At 44.5% G+C, this 15653-nt stretch overlaps 1 protein-coding gene across 6 annotated transcripts in view; it reads left to right on the top strand.

Annotated features, from left to right (window-relative positions):
* The window catches only part of ZNF462 (zinc finger protein 462), a 146136-nt gene that overhangs the window by 108320 nt on the left and 22163 nt on the right, over positions 1–15653 (top strand). For all 6 annotated transcript variants that reach the window (XM_082204463.1, XM_082204461.1, XM_082204458.1 and 3 more), the window contains one exon: positions 15262–15517. In XM_082204463.1, the coding sequence (XP_082060589.1) occupies positions 15262–15517 (256 nt within the window). The remainder of the gene's footprint in view (positions 1–15261; positions 15518–15653) is intronic.

Here is a 15653-nt window from a genome sequence, read left to right as displayed (position 1 = left end):
AGAAGGTAGATCAGATCTACTGGTTAAAGACTAGTTGATGTCTTATTCTTTCTTCTTTGGCCATGACTCATAGCCAAGCAAGGTTGGCTTCCATAAATACGGTTTTAACAGTGAGTCCGTCAGTGACCATGGAGGCCAATTCAACAAGAGCAGAAGCTCCCCTCTGCCAAATTAGATTATTAGACTCTCTGGTTTGCAGCAACTCAAATGTTGATTTGTGCTTGTATAAGAGGGCCATCCCAGTGCATGAATCATAAGGTACAGTGGGCAACTGACTCCACTACTTGAGCCACCATTTTGCATTCAGCTTCATTTGATTGACTTCACAACAACAACAACAACAACAACAACAACAGATTAGCTCTCACAAAGTAAACCCACAAAGCCAGCCCCTCTCTAAATGATGCTCTGAAGCTCACAGGGCCATGTTGATTGTGTTAGTCTTTTGAACTCTAGCAGTGAGAGGAAGCTGCAGCACCAGCAAAAAATAACAAGTAAAAGCTTCATCTTAGTTGAACAGAGCTTTAGAAATTACCAAAGTATACAGTCGTACCTTGGATCCCGAATGCCCTGGAACTCGGACGTTTTGGCTCCCGAACGCCGCAAACCCGGAAGTGACTGTTCCGGTTTGCGAACATTCTTTTGTAACCTGAACGTCTGACGGGGCTTCCGTGGCTTGTGATTGGCTGCAGGAGCTTCCTGCAGGCAAGCAGAAGCTGCGGTTTGGTTTTCAAACGTTTTGGAAGTTGAACGGACCTCCGGAACAGGTTCCGTTCAACTTCTAAGGTACGACTGTAATGTAGAACAGAACTATGAGAGAAGAGTTTCTAGGAAGTGACAAACCACCTTGGCAGCATGAGATTGAGGGGCTGTCATTCCCCCCATCTTTTGACGATGCAAATGAGACTAAACTGGCTGTGGGAAATTGGGAAATTGAATGGTGGTAAACATCTCTATTACCTCGGCTGCAGTACAAACAAATGAATGTGTGAAATAAGTTGGGGGGGAAGTTCCAGGTTATCTCTGACTCTTCTTGGCAGAAAAGAGACGCTGTTTCCTCTTAACCTTCATTTCTGCTTATCCCTCACTTCCTGTGGTGTCTCAGCTGATCACGCAGCATCCCCAGTGATACGCTGACAAAACTCCTGTCAGGGGTTCAGGAGCAGAGGCGAGGGCAAGGGAGGAAACAGAGAGCGAGGGGGAGGAGGCAGAAGAAAGGATGAGTGACGACGACGACCCGAGATCTCCGAGTCTGTCCAGTGAATCAGAAGATTCACAAAGAGGAGCACCAGTGGCAAGGGCAAGGGGGGAGACTAGGGGGACACCCCAGGAAGAAAGAGCCAGAGGGGACTCAGAGGGGAGCAGTTGGAGATCGGGACCTACGTCACCGCCAGAGAGTAGGGAAGAGGAAGAGCGCCTGGGAACTAGCGCTGGCAGCTCACAACAGGAGGGAGGGCACGAGTCAGGAGTGGCCACACCTTCATCGGGGAGCGAAGTGACGGTTAGACGGAAAGTGGAAGGTTGGGCGCGCGCGCCAAGTTCAAATGCACAGGAAGGTGGCGCAGTAGGCAGCCCGGAAAGAGAGCCAGGTCCTAAAGCCCGGCGCAAGGAGTCAGGGGGGTCAGCGTCAGAAGAATCCCGGAAGGGAGAGACCCAGGGGGGCAGAGGGACCCAGAGGAGAACTGTCAGGCGGAAAAGGTGGAGCAGGGCTAGGATATTAAGTTGGTGCGCAAGGGGCGGAGACTCAGAAGGAGCTTCGCCGACCTAAGCATAAGGCGTAGGGTTGCACGCAGCAGCTCAAGAATGGAGACTGTAACTCAATAAAGACTTTTAATCAACAACCGCTGGCTAGCGTGATCCTCTGTGAGCTAGGATCTGGAAGTAACCCTGACAACTCCTATATTTTTGTAGGCAAAAAGAGCAGTGGGTGCACACATGCTAGAACATATTTGAGGTGGGAGTAAATGAAGAAGCAAGAGGGCGAGCTGTCAGATTGAGAGGATTATGCCCTTCCATTCTGCTTCGCTTATTGATGTTGTGTTTTCTCAGCATGGACCCAAGAAAGATAAGGAAATATTGGCTGTGGCACAGCTGAAGTTGAGCGCTTTAATTTCCCATTAATTTCAGAGCGAGAAGTTTAAGCACACACCAAAAGCAGTGAAATGTTTAAAGTAGTTCGGCTGGCCAGTGCTTCCAGCACCATAATGTAGGTTTTTCCACACACGCTACTGTAAGGTCTTCTTCCTATATTTGGGGTTGTTCTGAATACTTGGGAGCATGTGCGCAGTTGTGCACAGACTTCAAGGGTAGAAAAAGTAAATGGTCAGGTGCTTGCCTGATCAACTCCCCAAATTCAATTCTTTCCCGCTCTTTCTGTAGGTTTATATTGATAACGTCAGTTATATTTATAATATATGATCCACTGCGCTGTAAGCTTTTATAAGGATAGCCGCCCAGAGTGGCTGGAGAAACTCAGCCAGATGGACGGGGTATAAATAATAAATTTGTGTGTGTGTGTGTGTGTGTGGATGGATGGGATGCCGATGGCGCTGTGGGTTAAACCACTGTGCCACTTGGGCTTGCCAATCGAAAGGTCAGCAGTTCAAACCCCCCCGATGGGGTGAGCTCCCATTGCTCGGTCCCAGCTCCTGCCAACCTAGCAGTTTGAAAGCACGTCAAAATGCAAGTAGATAAATAGGTGCCACTCCGGTGGGAAGCTAATTGGCATTTCTATGCGCTGCTCTGGTTCCGCCAGAAGCAGCTTAGTCATGCTGGCCACATGACCCAGAAAAACGGTCTGCAGAAGCGGACAAACGCCGGCTCCCTCGGCCTTTAAAGTGAGATGAACGCTGCAACCCCAGAGTTGTTCGTGACTGGACTTATTTGTCAGGGGTCCCTTTACATAGATAGATAGATAGATAGATAGATAGATAGATAGATAGATAGACAGACAGACAGACAGACAGACATAGACATAGACATAGACATAGATATAGATATAGATATAGATATAGATATAGATATAGATATAGATATAGATATAGATATAGATATATGATATAATATAATAATCAGTGGTAAATTTTCTTTTTAAAGACTTCAGAGCAGTATGGGGTCAGGTGCCTTTTGAATTCGTTTTAACTTTTTTTTAGATTAAGTTCATTTCCCTTCTAAGTGAGTTTGACACTTGTATAAGAAGTTGTACAGCGTTTGTCCTCTGTAATCCATTCAGACCTGCACACGTTTATAATTCAAAGGGGGAGGAAGATTAAAAAGTTTCAAAGAAGCATGGATAACACCCGTCACCCTTTTTCAACAGCTAACATTCCCACAGCCCACATCTTCTTCTTGCACTCTGTGGTCCCTTCTATATTGTATATCATTTCAATATTTTTTATTTAAGTGGCCAGAGCTGATCAAAGGATTCCAAATCCTGCCTTGGTAGGCTGTTGTATAATTTCTTGGTGGCCACAAAAAGAGAGTGGAATATATATACTCCCGAATGATAGCTGCATTTCCTTCAGTGCTCTGAGCTTTTATGACAAACCTTCATTTACACTGTCTTTTGATGTCTGCCCCAGGCTCCTTTTATAAGTGTTTAAAACTTGGAGGCTGTGTCCTTCCAGATGGATAGATTGGGTTTGTCGTTCAGCTTCATATTGCCCACAGCAGGTTTGCCTTGCCTATTCCATTCATTCCCATGTTATTCTTGTGCATGCACCCCCATAAACACACACACACACACACACACAAAAACCCAATATGTGACACCAGGTAGGCTACCTCTTGAGATACAGGCTTTGGTTGTCCAACCTGCCTGGGAGTGTGACATTAAAAAAAGAAGAAGCTTAAGAGAATTACACTATTTTATTTAGTTATTTTTCAAATTTTATTTATACTTTTCAAATTTAAACATTTCATTAATTTTACAATCATTTCTGCATTTCAAAACTTGACTTCCTTCCCCCTCTTTCTTACATTTCCTTACATTTATTTTTTATATCCCCTGCATTAACTTAATTTGCTCATTTATTCATCTGCTTTAAATATATACTCTTACAAAACTGCAGGTGATTACAACAGTCCTGCCAATGATCATATCTGTTTTATAATTTATCTGTAAATATTCAATAAACCATTTCTATTCTTTTATTTAAAGAAGTTTGTTACCTTGATTTTTTTTTTTTACTTCCAGTAAGTTTACCATTTCTGCATGTTCCCATAAGTTTTTTCATCCATTCTTCCTTTGCTGGGACTTCTACTTCTTTCCATTTTGGGGTGAGTAGCATTCTAGCTGCTGTAGTAGCATAAATAAATAAGTTCCTGTACATTTTAGATAATTCTGTCCCTATAATTCTCAAAAGAAAAGCTTCTGGGTTGTTGGTGTTTTTTACAAAGGTTATTTTAAACACCCTTTTCATTTCATTATACAGTGGTACCTCGGTTTAAGAACTATTTGGTTTACAAACTCCGCAAAACCGGAAATAGTGTATTGGTTTGAGAACTTTACCTTGGTCTAAGAACAGAAGCTGAGTGGGTGGAAGGGTGCCGGTGGTGGGAGGCCTCATTAGGGAAAGCGCGCCTCGGTTTAAGAACGGTTTTGGTTTAAGAATGGACTTCTGGAACGGATTAAGTTCGTAAACCAAGGTACCACTGTATATCATTTCCCACTACAGTGGTACCTCGGGTTACAGATGTTTCAGGTTACAGACTCCGCTAACCCAGAAATAGTACCTCGGGTTAAGAACTTTGCTTCAGGATGAGAACAGAAATCGCGTGGCGGCGGCAGCAGGAGGCCCCATTAGCTAAAGTGGTGTCTCAGGTTAAGAACAGTTTCATGTTAAGAACGGACCTCCGGAACGAATTAAGTACTTAACCCGAGGTACCATTGTATTTTAGTCTCTCGTCATCACGATTGTGCACATGCAGCAAGCAGCAGGGGAGTGCCGTTCCACAAATGTTCATTTGTTTTCCCCAAACAAGGTACCGATGCTTTTGAAGGATGAATATGCAGCTGTTGGGAAGAGGGGGGTCACTGGTGTGGGGCAGGACCAAAAATGGCTCCTACTGTCTTGTCTTTAACAGCCAAAGCAAGGTCACAGCAAGCCAGTTGCTGGAATATTAGTGGAAGGGGGCTGCTGCAACAGCCCCAGTCCTGCCAGCCACCATGTGAACATTGCTCTTTAATTACATCTCGACTTCTTGCTTACCTTTCAGCTGCAGTAAGAAGTTGGCTACGCTGACAGTTCATAAGTTAATAGCCATATACCTGTTAAAAGGGACGCGGGTGGCGCTGTGGGTTAAACCACAGAGCCTAGGACTTGCCGATCAGGTTGGTGGTTCGAATCCCTACGACGGGGTGAGCTCCCGTTGCTCGGTCCCTGCTCCTGCCAACCTAGCAGTTCGAAAGCACGTCAAAGTGCAAGTAGATAAATAGGTACCACTCTGGCGGGAAGGTAAACGGTGTTTCCGTGTGCTGCTCTGGTTTGCCAGAAGTGGCTTAGTCATGCTGGCCACATGACCCGGAAGCTCGCCAATAAAGCGAGATGAGCACCGCAACCCCTCCCATTCCAAGAATCTGCTGGTGTTCTCTGCTGATTCTCCAGAGAGGAGGGGGGCGGTTTCTGCTCACTACTTATTCCACTCCAGCCTTACATCAAAGAGAGAGACTGAGTGTTAGAGAGTGTGTTATCTCTGTATAGATAAGGTTGCTACTAAGAGCAGCTGCAGACACTCAGTGCAGTTCAACTTCTCCATTTAGCTCTGTATATAGTTTGTATGATGGTTGTAGATAGAATAAAAGTAGTTATTTCTACAGAGCTGTTCTCCGAGTGGTTTATGCTCTGCTGTGCAACGACTGTCTTCGGGAGTGAATCTGGTGCTCACAACTCTGAGTTGTGAGTCCACAGCACTTAGACCTGTTCCTGTGCAGAAGGTGGTCTCTGGAAGTGCTACCCCAGCTCGCCTGGCCCAGTTGGGCTGAAGTGGATGAGTCCAGTCTGTGGCACTGGCTCAAGGGCGATGCTGACAGACTGGACCTTTTTTACCAGTTAATGAGCAGGCACAACCAATGCTGTTGGCTTTTCAGCCTTGGTCGGTTCAAGGGCTTACATCTACCCGGTCACCCTCACCTGAAAATGAAGGCGCTATCCAAGGGCAAGAGGCATAGCTATGTGGCCTTTTATAATACCTTCCTATACTATTTTATCCATTTCTCCCTTTGTTTTGCTCGTCGCCTCCTTTCAAGTGCCTCCCCCTCTATCTGTGCAGCATGGAATGAGCAAATCTGAAGTGCTCTTGAACTCTTGCTTCCCTATCTACCTGCTTTCCTGTACTCCTGCCACACATTTCTCATTGCTATTTAACGTGTCGCTTTAGGGTGAGGGCTCTCAAACTTGGGAGGGCGAGTAGGGGAAGAAAACAAGGGGAGGGGTTCAAGGCAGGTGACCGATGTTGCTCAGCTTGCTGAAGCGTGTGGGAAGTCTGAGGGCTGCGTTGTTTTTCATTTCCTTTTATCTGCACTTGGTTAATCGCTTCGCAGTGAATTAAGCCTGGCTATTTCCACAACCCAGCAACCATAATCACACCCAGCCCTGCTCTCTGTGTTTGTGTATCTGACCATGTGAAATTTGCAGTCGGAAGTCTTGATTGCTTTGATCCATATATGTAACTTAATCCCGGTCTGCTTACAAACGTGAGGATCATAGCAGACACCTGCAGCCCACGATGCTTCTCAGGTGGTACAGCAGGAGTTGTGGCTGTAGACTGAAGTTGGGGAAATGGTCATTGTTCTCTCTTTCTGTCTCTTTTCTCATGTTTTGCTGACTTTTGAACTTAACTTTAGTAAGCAATCGTTATTAATTTACCCTCCCTCTTAGGACTCCGAGAACACAAACTGCTTTTGTGTTATGTACAGTACTGGGGCATGGTGGATGGGTTTGTGCTCGCTTGGCAGCGTTAGAAACTCAGATATAGAAGCTAGGAGCCAAATGACTTCTTAAACCAAGGTTAAAAGTAAAGGACCCCGACAGTTAAGTCCAGTTGCAAACGACTGGGGTTGCTGCGCTCATCTCACTTTACTGGCCGAGGGAGCCGGCGTTTGTCCGCAGACAGTTTTCCCGGGTCATGTGGCCAGTATGACTAAGCCGCTTCTGGTGAAACCAGAGCAGCTCACGGAAACACTGTTTACCTTCCCACCGGAGCGGTACCTATTTATCTACTTGCACTTTGACGTGCTTTCAAATTGCTAGGTTGGCAGGAGCTGGGACCGAGCAATGGGAGCTCACCTTGTCATGGGGATTCGAACCACTGACCTTCCGATCGACAAGCCCTAGGCTCTGTGGCTTAGACCACAGCGCCACCCACGTCCCAAACCAAGGTTACAGTCAGGAAAATGGAATGTCTAGTTGACGTTTTTGGGCAAGACGGCGCTAAAGTTTTATTTTCCAAACGATGCACTGACTGTGATTTATTCTTTGTGAAACATCTGGCCCGTTCCAGGTGACGACCTTGAGCTAGTTTAAGAATTTTGAGAACTTGAAGAAAAGTCACTTGATCACGGGACAGCCCACATCTATAGTGGTCTATTCCTACCTCTTCTTCTTAATGGTCACACGAGCCATTCATAACGTAAGTATGTTCTTCACAACTGTGAGCAGGACAGTGGGGTGGGGTGAGTGAGGACAAGCGACAACAATGTAAGCATACAACAATGCTGTCCTGACACTGCTATATGTCCAGCACTGGTCCTGACTTCTTACCCATCTTAGTTTGGACATTAAGGGTCTGTAGCTACCTATGCTAGCTGTCAGCATTTAGAGATTTTTATCCTTCTTTGAGTCCTCCTTCACCGTTTGGGCTGTGCCGCCCTTTCCCCCTACTCTTAAGAAAACTGCATTGTATAACTACTTCTTTTGAACATACATTTGCTAGGTCAGAGGTTTGGTGATCTTTAATATATTTTGGGTAACCTGTAGAAGCCACAACTCAAGGTGACGCAGTGGATCACAAAACCTCTTGGGTACTGGACTCTAAAGAACAACAATTACAAGTATCTTGGAATCTGTATTGCAGGCGACAGCGTTTTCCAGTGCCCTCTTTGGAAATCTGTAAACCAAGGTTCCTCTGGGATGGCGGTACCAAGACACCTCAGAGGCTTGCCATGCATTTGTGGCATCCCAGCAGCCACCTGCCAAGTGCCTCTTGTCCTGCTTGTTTGGGGAGGGAGATGGGCAGGGGGCGAGGAGCTGCCACTTCTGATCAGCGAAATCTCTGCCAGGAGAAAGACAAACTAAGTTGCATCCAGCAAGGTTTAGTTTGGCCGCTGTTGCTGCTGTGGCTTTTGGCTGTCCTAGCCCTTGCCTTCCTCAGTTCCTGCCCGTCTCGTACCAACCTTTTCCTCCCCGCCGCTGCCCCCCCCCCAAAAAAAAAATCCCAAGCCATGCTGCCAGTAACATATAATTAAGTTAACTCAGGCTTGTGTTAATTATTTTAGGTGCCTTGCCACGCTCTTGCAAGGACTATTGGCACATGCTATGAAGTGCTGGCGACACATTTAGCAGAAAAGACGCTGGCACAGCCACTGGGGCAGAGGTTGATGCCTGCTGATTATAGTCGGCACCAGCGGAGAAATAACTTTCTTTAAAATAAGATTGAAATCTCTCATTGTTTACATTTTATTTCAGCATTGTTTTGTTACGTTTGTACGAAAGTCTTACGTAAAGCATGCTTGGCCTCTCCCACTGCATGTGTTCTGATTTCAAAGGCAAAGATCCAAAAGGACATGGCTAGTTATTGAAGAGCCAGATTGGTGTGTAGCGCAGGGGTAGGTACCCAATTTGGTGCCATCTAGATTAAAGGTAAAGGGACCCCCTGACCATTAGGTCCAGTCGTGGCCGACTCTGGGGTTGCGGCGCTCTTTTCTCTTTATTGGCCAAGGGAGCCGGCATTCAGCTTCCAGGTCATGTGGCCAGCATGACTAAGCTGCTTCTGGCGAACCAGAGCAGCGCACAGAACTGCCGTTTACCTTCCTGCCGGAGCGGTACCTATTTATCTACTTGCACTTTGACGTGCTTTCGAACTGCTAGGTTGGCAGGATCAGGGACCGAGCAACGGGAGCTCACCCTGTTGCAGGGATTCGAACTGCCGACCTTCTGATCGGTGAGTCCTAGGCTCTGTGGTTTAACCCACAGTACCACCCGCATCCCTGCCATCTAGATTAAGGCTGGGCAATATCTGGTTTCCATCATCACAACCTATATTACCAGGGCCAGATTTAGGTTTGATGAGGCCCTAAGCTACTAAAGGTCATACGGCCCTTTATATGTCCAGCTGTCCTTTGTGAACAACAAATTGTCGCTGTTTTTGTGTTGAATATATGTTATTTGGTATTTTATGGACCTAATTGGTATCTAAAACCATTTGCACATGCAGAATATAGGCACCCTATATATATATATATAGAAATCATATATCATATATATATGATATTTTAGGGAGCAGTCTATCAGGTGGGCCTCATTACTTACATTATAGGAGCCTACATGACACAAAACATTGTTGCTGTATGTAGCTTTTATTTTATTTGGTTTTTATCTTATATTTTGGAAATGTACATCCAGTTTTTGTTTCCTTAAAAAACATTTTTGGGGGGTCCCCAAGAGAGTGTGGCCCTAAGCTATAGCTTGTTTAGCTTATACGTAAATCTGGCACTGAAGAGCACAATACACTGATGCATCACGATGTCTGAAATAAGGGTGGAACTACTATGTCGAGGCGAACAGCAGGGCCGAGCAATACAGTGGTACCTCAGGTCACATGTACTTCAGGTTACAGACTCCGCTAACCCAGAAATAGTACCTCAGGTTAAGAACTTTGCTTCAGGATGAGAACAGAAATCGCGTGGCGGTGGAGGGAGGCCCCATTAGCTAAAGTGGTGCTTCAGGTTAAGAATAGTTTCAGGTTAATAACGGACCTCCGGAACGAATTAAGTACGTAACCAGAGGTACCACTGTATCAGGTTTTCAAATCACGATATCTAAAATAAGGATGGAGCTATGTAGAGGCACTGGCTGGCTTCGTGGTTTTCCCCGCATCGTGGTTTTTGCCAGCACCTGCTCTTGTGAGCAGAAGGGGAGAGCTGAACTGGCAGAGTTAACAAGGGCTGCAGGAATCGTGAGAAGCATTGGCTGGCTTCCCCGCTTCCCCCACATTTTGAGTTTTGCATAGCAGACACACAAACACACATTGTGTATATTGCCAAGTCAAAAATTATGAAACCAATATCACAATACGGACTTCAAACCAGTTTTGGATGGCATATCAATATATGACCTAGACCTAGTCTATATACAGTGGTACCTCAGATTACATACGCTAACCCAGAAATAGTGCTTCAGGTTAAGAACTTTGCTTCAGGATAAGAACAGAAATTGTGCTCCAGTGATGCGGCAGCAGCAGGAGGCCCCATTCGCTAAAGTGGTTTTTCAGGTTAAGAACAGTTTCAGGTTAAGAACGGACCTCCGGAATGAATTAAGTACTTAAGCCGAGGTACCACTGTACTTTCTGACTACAGCTTCCATCATCCCTGACCATTGAGCCAAGGCTTACAGAAAGTTTTAATTAGAATAGTGCATATTTTAATTAAATGTTTTCTTAAGAATCAGCAAAGTACTAGTATTTCTCTTTCTCCCCCTCCCAGTTTGTTTGTTTATTTGTTTGTTTCTTTGCTTTAATTTATCATCACATTTATACTACATTCTCTGCTGCACAGAAGACACCTAAAGCCATCGGTAATACGATTAAAAACAATACAAAGCTAAGCAAATAGATTAAAACATAAATTCCACTTAAAAATTAATAATATTGAAAGCTCCCCCGGAAAATAACTGAAAGACTGTTCTAGCATGTGGCCTCAAAAACAAGCTTTTTGCTTCTATATAAACTTATGAACTTTTATCACAGAAAGGTACTTGTGAAAAATCTTGTCGTTTTAAGTCTTATTATTTAACAAGTAGGAAACTCACATCTGTATATCAGTACTGATTACTTTCTATCAAAAAAATAATAATATTCATTTAGGTAGTACTGAATTTCCAAAATTAAAGAAACAAAGTGTGAGAGGCGACTAAGGGTGCCAGAGAGGACTATAAAAAAAGTTAGCCATGAATGCAGACAGCCTTGTGGGAGGAAATGGTATTTGCAAATCTGGGGGAGGTTCACTGTTCCAAGTATCTAGTTGCCATCTGATCGTATATATTCCCCGAATTGGAGTTGAAAATATAAACTGACAAAAAATGCACACTGAACATGAGAAATACAAATTAGCTCTGTATTTCCTTCCTTTCCAATTCTCCAGATAAAAACATTGATCTTTCTACTGCTCCCTTTTTCCTTTTCAGCTGGAAGCGAAAATTTCTTCTAAGCTGTGTTTCATTTATTTATTTGTTGCAGCTTTACCTATCAGACTGTGTGTTATGTGCAAAAGACCAGGGTTAAACTTCACATCTCTCTCTCTATCTCCATGTAAAGGAAACAGTAGGAATATCCAGTAGCAAGCTCTAGGGAGAAAAGTAATGTATTAAAATCTTTTACCAAAGGAGATCTGGTTAAAAGATCTATCTTTGGATCGTCTTGGAAATATTACTATATAAAGGGGGGGGGGTGTTCTTCACAGCCCTGTTTCAGAAAACCACCATTGGTTCTCCCAATGACTCCTGAGAACTGCAATATGCTTTGAGTTAGGAAGAGACCCCCTCACAGAGCTACAATTCTCAGCACCCTTAACAAACCTCAGTTCCCAGGATTCCTTAATTGTTTAAAGTGGTATAAAAGTCTTTTAAACATGTGCTTTGGATACTGTGTGTTTGAAAGGGAACACCTAGGTGAATCTAACCAAAACGCATTTGCAAACGTCTGCATCATTCAGCTATTCTAGTCAGGCATTTAGCTTTGACCACATAACGTTCACCATATATATTAGGGTATATAAGGCTTGAAGAATAAAGGCTGCAAGACAGGAAGTCTCCTGTTCAGCTGTTGCTTTTATTATTGTTTGGGACTTTTGCTGTTCACCCCCACCCCAGCAAAACAATAAATCATAATCATGAAAAAACTTTTTCATTGGCTATGTAGTGTTTCCTGCCTTCTGGCTGTCGTTATTGATTGGTTGAATTGTTAGCATCGCTTTGGGGGAGTTAGTCCTCCATTGCCTCAGGTGTAGAGTTTTAACCCCCCCTTCTTCTTCCTCCCCCCAGCATTTTTAATTAAGAGCCTTTTATCACCAGGATTATATTAATCTGCCTTTGACAAACGATGGGGAGTTCTGTGGACAAAACCTGTGAATCTCTAATCTCCACATTCGAAACAGGAGTTCAAGACCCCTGATGCAGAAGTTGTCATCCGTGCCTCTGCTTTTCCTGCCAGTCACACAGCTCTGGCTTCTCATGTTAATGGCATTTTGTGTCCGCTGAACTTTAGTTTTGTGTGTGGGCTCCCCACCCCCATTGTACCAAACTTGAGAAAGCAATTTACGCGAATGGACATTCCCTTTAGTGAGATCTGGAATCTTTCAAATATGCCTTCTTTCCATAGACCTCAGACACAGGTTAGCTTCCCCCTCCCCTTCCTCATATTGTTCCATGACTTGTTTTCAGCTTTCACGAAGTAATCTGATGATCAAATTTCAGGGTGGATTAAGTTTCCCATCTATTTTCTCCATTAAAAATTACATTCATTCAAATCAACAGCTTTAGACAGTATGTAAACGGATGTGGCTATATTTATGTATAATGTATTGTTCTGGTGTACTTTATGCGTTATAATAAAAAGGAGGAAGATTTGTGGTAATTTAATCTGCTTCTCTTCCACACTGTATTGCATCTTTCAAACTTGAAAGTTTTTATTAGGCTCATAGTCTCTGGGATTCCCCCCCCCAAACTATATTTCACAATCAAATTTAAGCAATTCCAATTGTACAATAGTAATTTATTTATAGACGCTAAATAAGAGTAGATGCTGGAGCAATTTGTAACTTCACGTTTTGCTCCTCTACCCGCCTTCAAGAATAAGTTTGAAAGACTTACTGGCTGTGTTAACACGTTAATGGCAAGCAGGCTTTCTTACTTACTGTGATTGAGCATGAATAGTGTTCAATTGCTTCCTCTGCTTCTCTCCTTGTGTAAGCAGGATAAACAAACCAGAAATTCTTATGAATGAACCAAGGGTTGTTTGCTACCGCCTTACAAGCCGCACAGTCAAAAAGCCAACAAAATATCTTGGCTTGATTTGAATGCAATGGGCAGGCAAAGCTTGCTGGCCTGGTTAACCCACTCATACCAGGAGAAGAGTGATTGGACAGCATGCAATTGTGTGCTGCCCATTGACACTGTGATAAGCCAAAAAGTCGGGTCTATTGTTATATGTGAAAGCGGCCAGTGAGTTAGGGGGTAGTATTCATTAGGTAGAAATTGAGCAAAGACTCTGCAGCTATGTCCTTTTAGGTTGTGCATAACAACAAAAGTTCTCTTCATGTTGCCCTAGCCGTAAGTGCATTTTTAGTTATAGCTGTGACCAACCATTGTTGGTTGAGACACACCTGGTGCTCTCAGGGGCTTGTGTTTGCATGCTTGAGCTCTCATAACCTGATTAACGTCGCCCAAATGTGTGAACTGTATCCACTGGGGTATGGGGGGGGATGTTTTGAGTTGACATGACGTGCAAGTTCTATCTGTGATGCTTAATAAATACAGTCGTACCTTGGATCCCGAATGCCTTGGTATGCGGATGTTTTTGCTCCCGAACATTGCAAACCCGGAAGTGAGTGTTCCAGTTTGCGAACGTTCTTTGGAACCCGAACGTCTTCCGCGGCTTCCAATTGGCTGCAGGAGGTTTCCGAACGTTTTGGAATGGACTTCCGTTCGATTTCCAAGGTACGACTGTACGCGAATCTCATTCCCCAATGCAAGTCCTTTCTCAGTGCTGCAAGTCAGTGACAACTTGTGCACATGTTGAACCAGGCAGCCCGGGAGGAAAAACTTGCAGCACAAAATGCTTGCGTGTCTCACTTTGGTTTCATTGAAATTGAGCAAGATACAAAGCTTTTATTCATTTAAAGGATTGGTTTTATTGTGATTGTTTTATTTAGAATATTTATAAACCCCCTGATCAAAAAAGGTCTCCAGACAGCCTAGAAATGAAGTTGTAGATAAAACACAGCTAAAACCCACAAGCCAATTTTTAAAAAGCAAAACCATCCAAATTAAAACTCAAATGAAATCAATAGAACTTTTAAAACAAATATAAGTGACTAAATTATATGTATGTGTAGGCTTGCCAAAGGTTTTCAGCAGGTGTCTAAAATCATATAGTGCTTTCCCCATAAGCCTCTGGGCAACTGACAGAGCCATATGATAAAAATAAAACCATTGATGAGAAAGGGAAGCAGAGGAGGGTGTCATCCACCTGTTTATGATGCCCTACTAGGGACGCGGGTGGAGCTGTGGTCTAAACCACTGAGGCTCTTGGGCTCACTGATCAGAAGGCCAGCAGTTTGAATCCCCGCGATGGGGTGAGCTCCCGTTTCTCTGCCCCAGCTCCTGCCAACCTAGCAGTTTGAAAGCACACCAGTGCAAGTAGATAAATAGGTACCGCTGCTACAAGAAGGTAAATAGCGTTTCCATGCGCTCTGGTTTATGTCACAGTGTCCCGTTGCTCCAGAAGCGGTTTAGTCATGCTGGCCACAGGGCCCGGAAAGCTGTCTGTAGACAAACGCCGGCTCCCTCGGCCTGAAAGCGAGATGAGAGCCGCAACCCCATAGTAGCCTTTGGCTGGACTTAACCGTCACGGGGTCCTTTGCCTTTCCCTTTTGCCTTATGGTGCCCTATTCCCCAATCCTTAGGTGACTTTGCTCAGATCTCTCCCTCTCTGCAGTGTAGCAAGGCTCAACAGGGATGTAAGACAAGGTGAGGTCCTGGACACAATGGTTCAGAGCAGGCGAGGTTCAGGCATTTGAGTGTGCTTGGAGAGAGAGGGTGACAGTGGTACATTCTTAGGCCAGGGGGCTGGCCCCGGCCCCACAGATTCTTTCTTCCAGTAGTAGCACTTTTGGGGACTGTCCCTGAACATCCTCCCCCTTCAGGCACAGAGCCCCCATCTCCATCAAGAGGAATCCAGCTCCTGGTCATCCCAGGTAGGATCTCTTAGATCCATTGTGCTTATTCAACAGGTTGGCGTTACCCATCTCTTCAATTTGCCCCCCAACAGATTCTTCCTACTCGGAACCCCCAGATGTCCAACAGCAATTGAACCACTACCAGTCGGCAGCTCTGGCAAGGAACAATAACAACATTAGCCCCGTCCCGCTTTCCGGAGCAGACCAGAAAACTGAAGCCATCCTTAACTGTGAATTTTGTGAATTCTCTTCGGGCTATATCCAGAGCATTCGCCGTCATTACCGTGACAAACATGGAGGGAAGAAGCTCTTCAAGTGTAAAGATTGCTCCTTTTACACAGGCTTTAAGTAAGTATTTGTACGAAAGAGTTTTCTTACAACTTCGGTGGACTTTTGTGGTGAAATGCAGAGGCCTCGTTCAACTTGTCACGCTGAGCCAAACCGTGGCATAGTGTGAGCACATGAATGTGCATGTTCCCGAGTA

This window comes from Podarcis vaucheri (genome assembly GCF_965113315.1).
Source record: "Podarcis vaucheri genome assembly, chromosome: 17".
Classification (NCBI taxonomy): domain Eukaryota; kingdom Metazoa; phylum Chordata; class Lepidosauria; order Squamata; family Lacertidae; genus Podarcis; species Podarcis vaucheri.
This window is presented reverse-complemented; position numbering and strand designations above follow the sequence as displayed.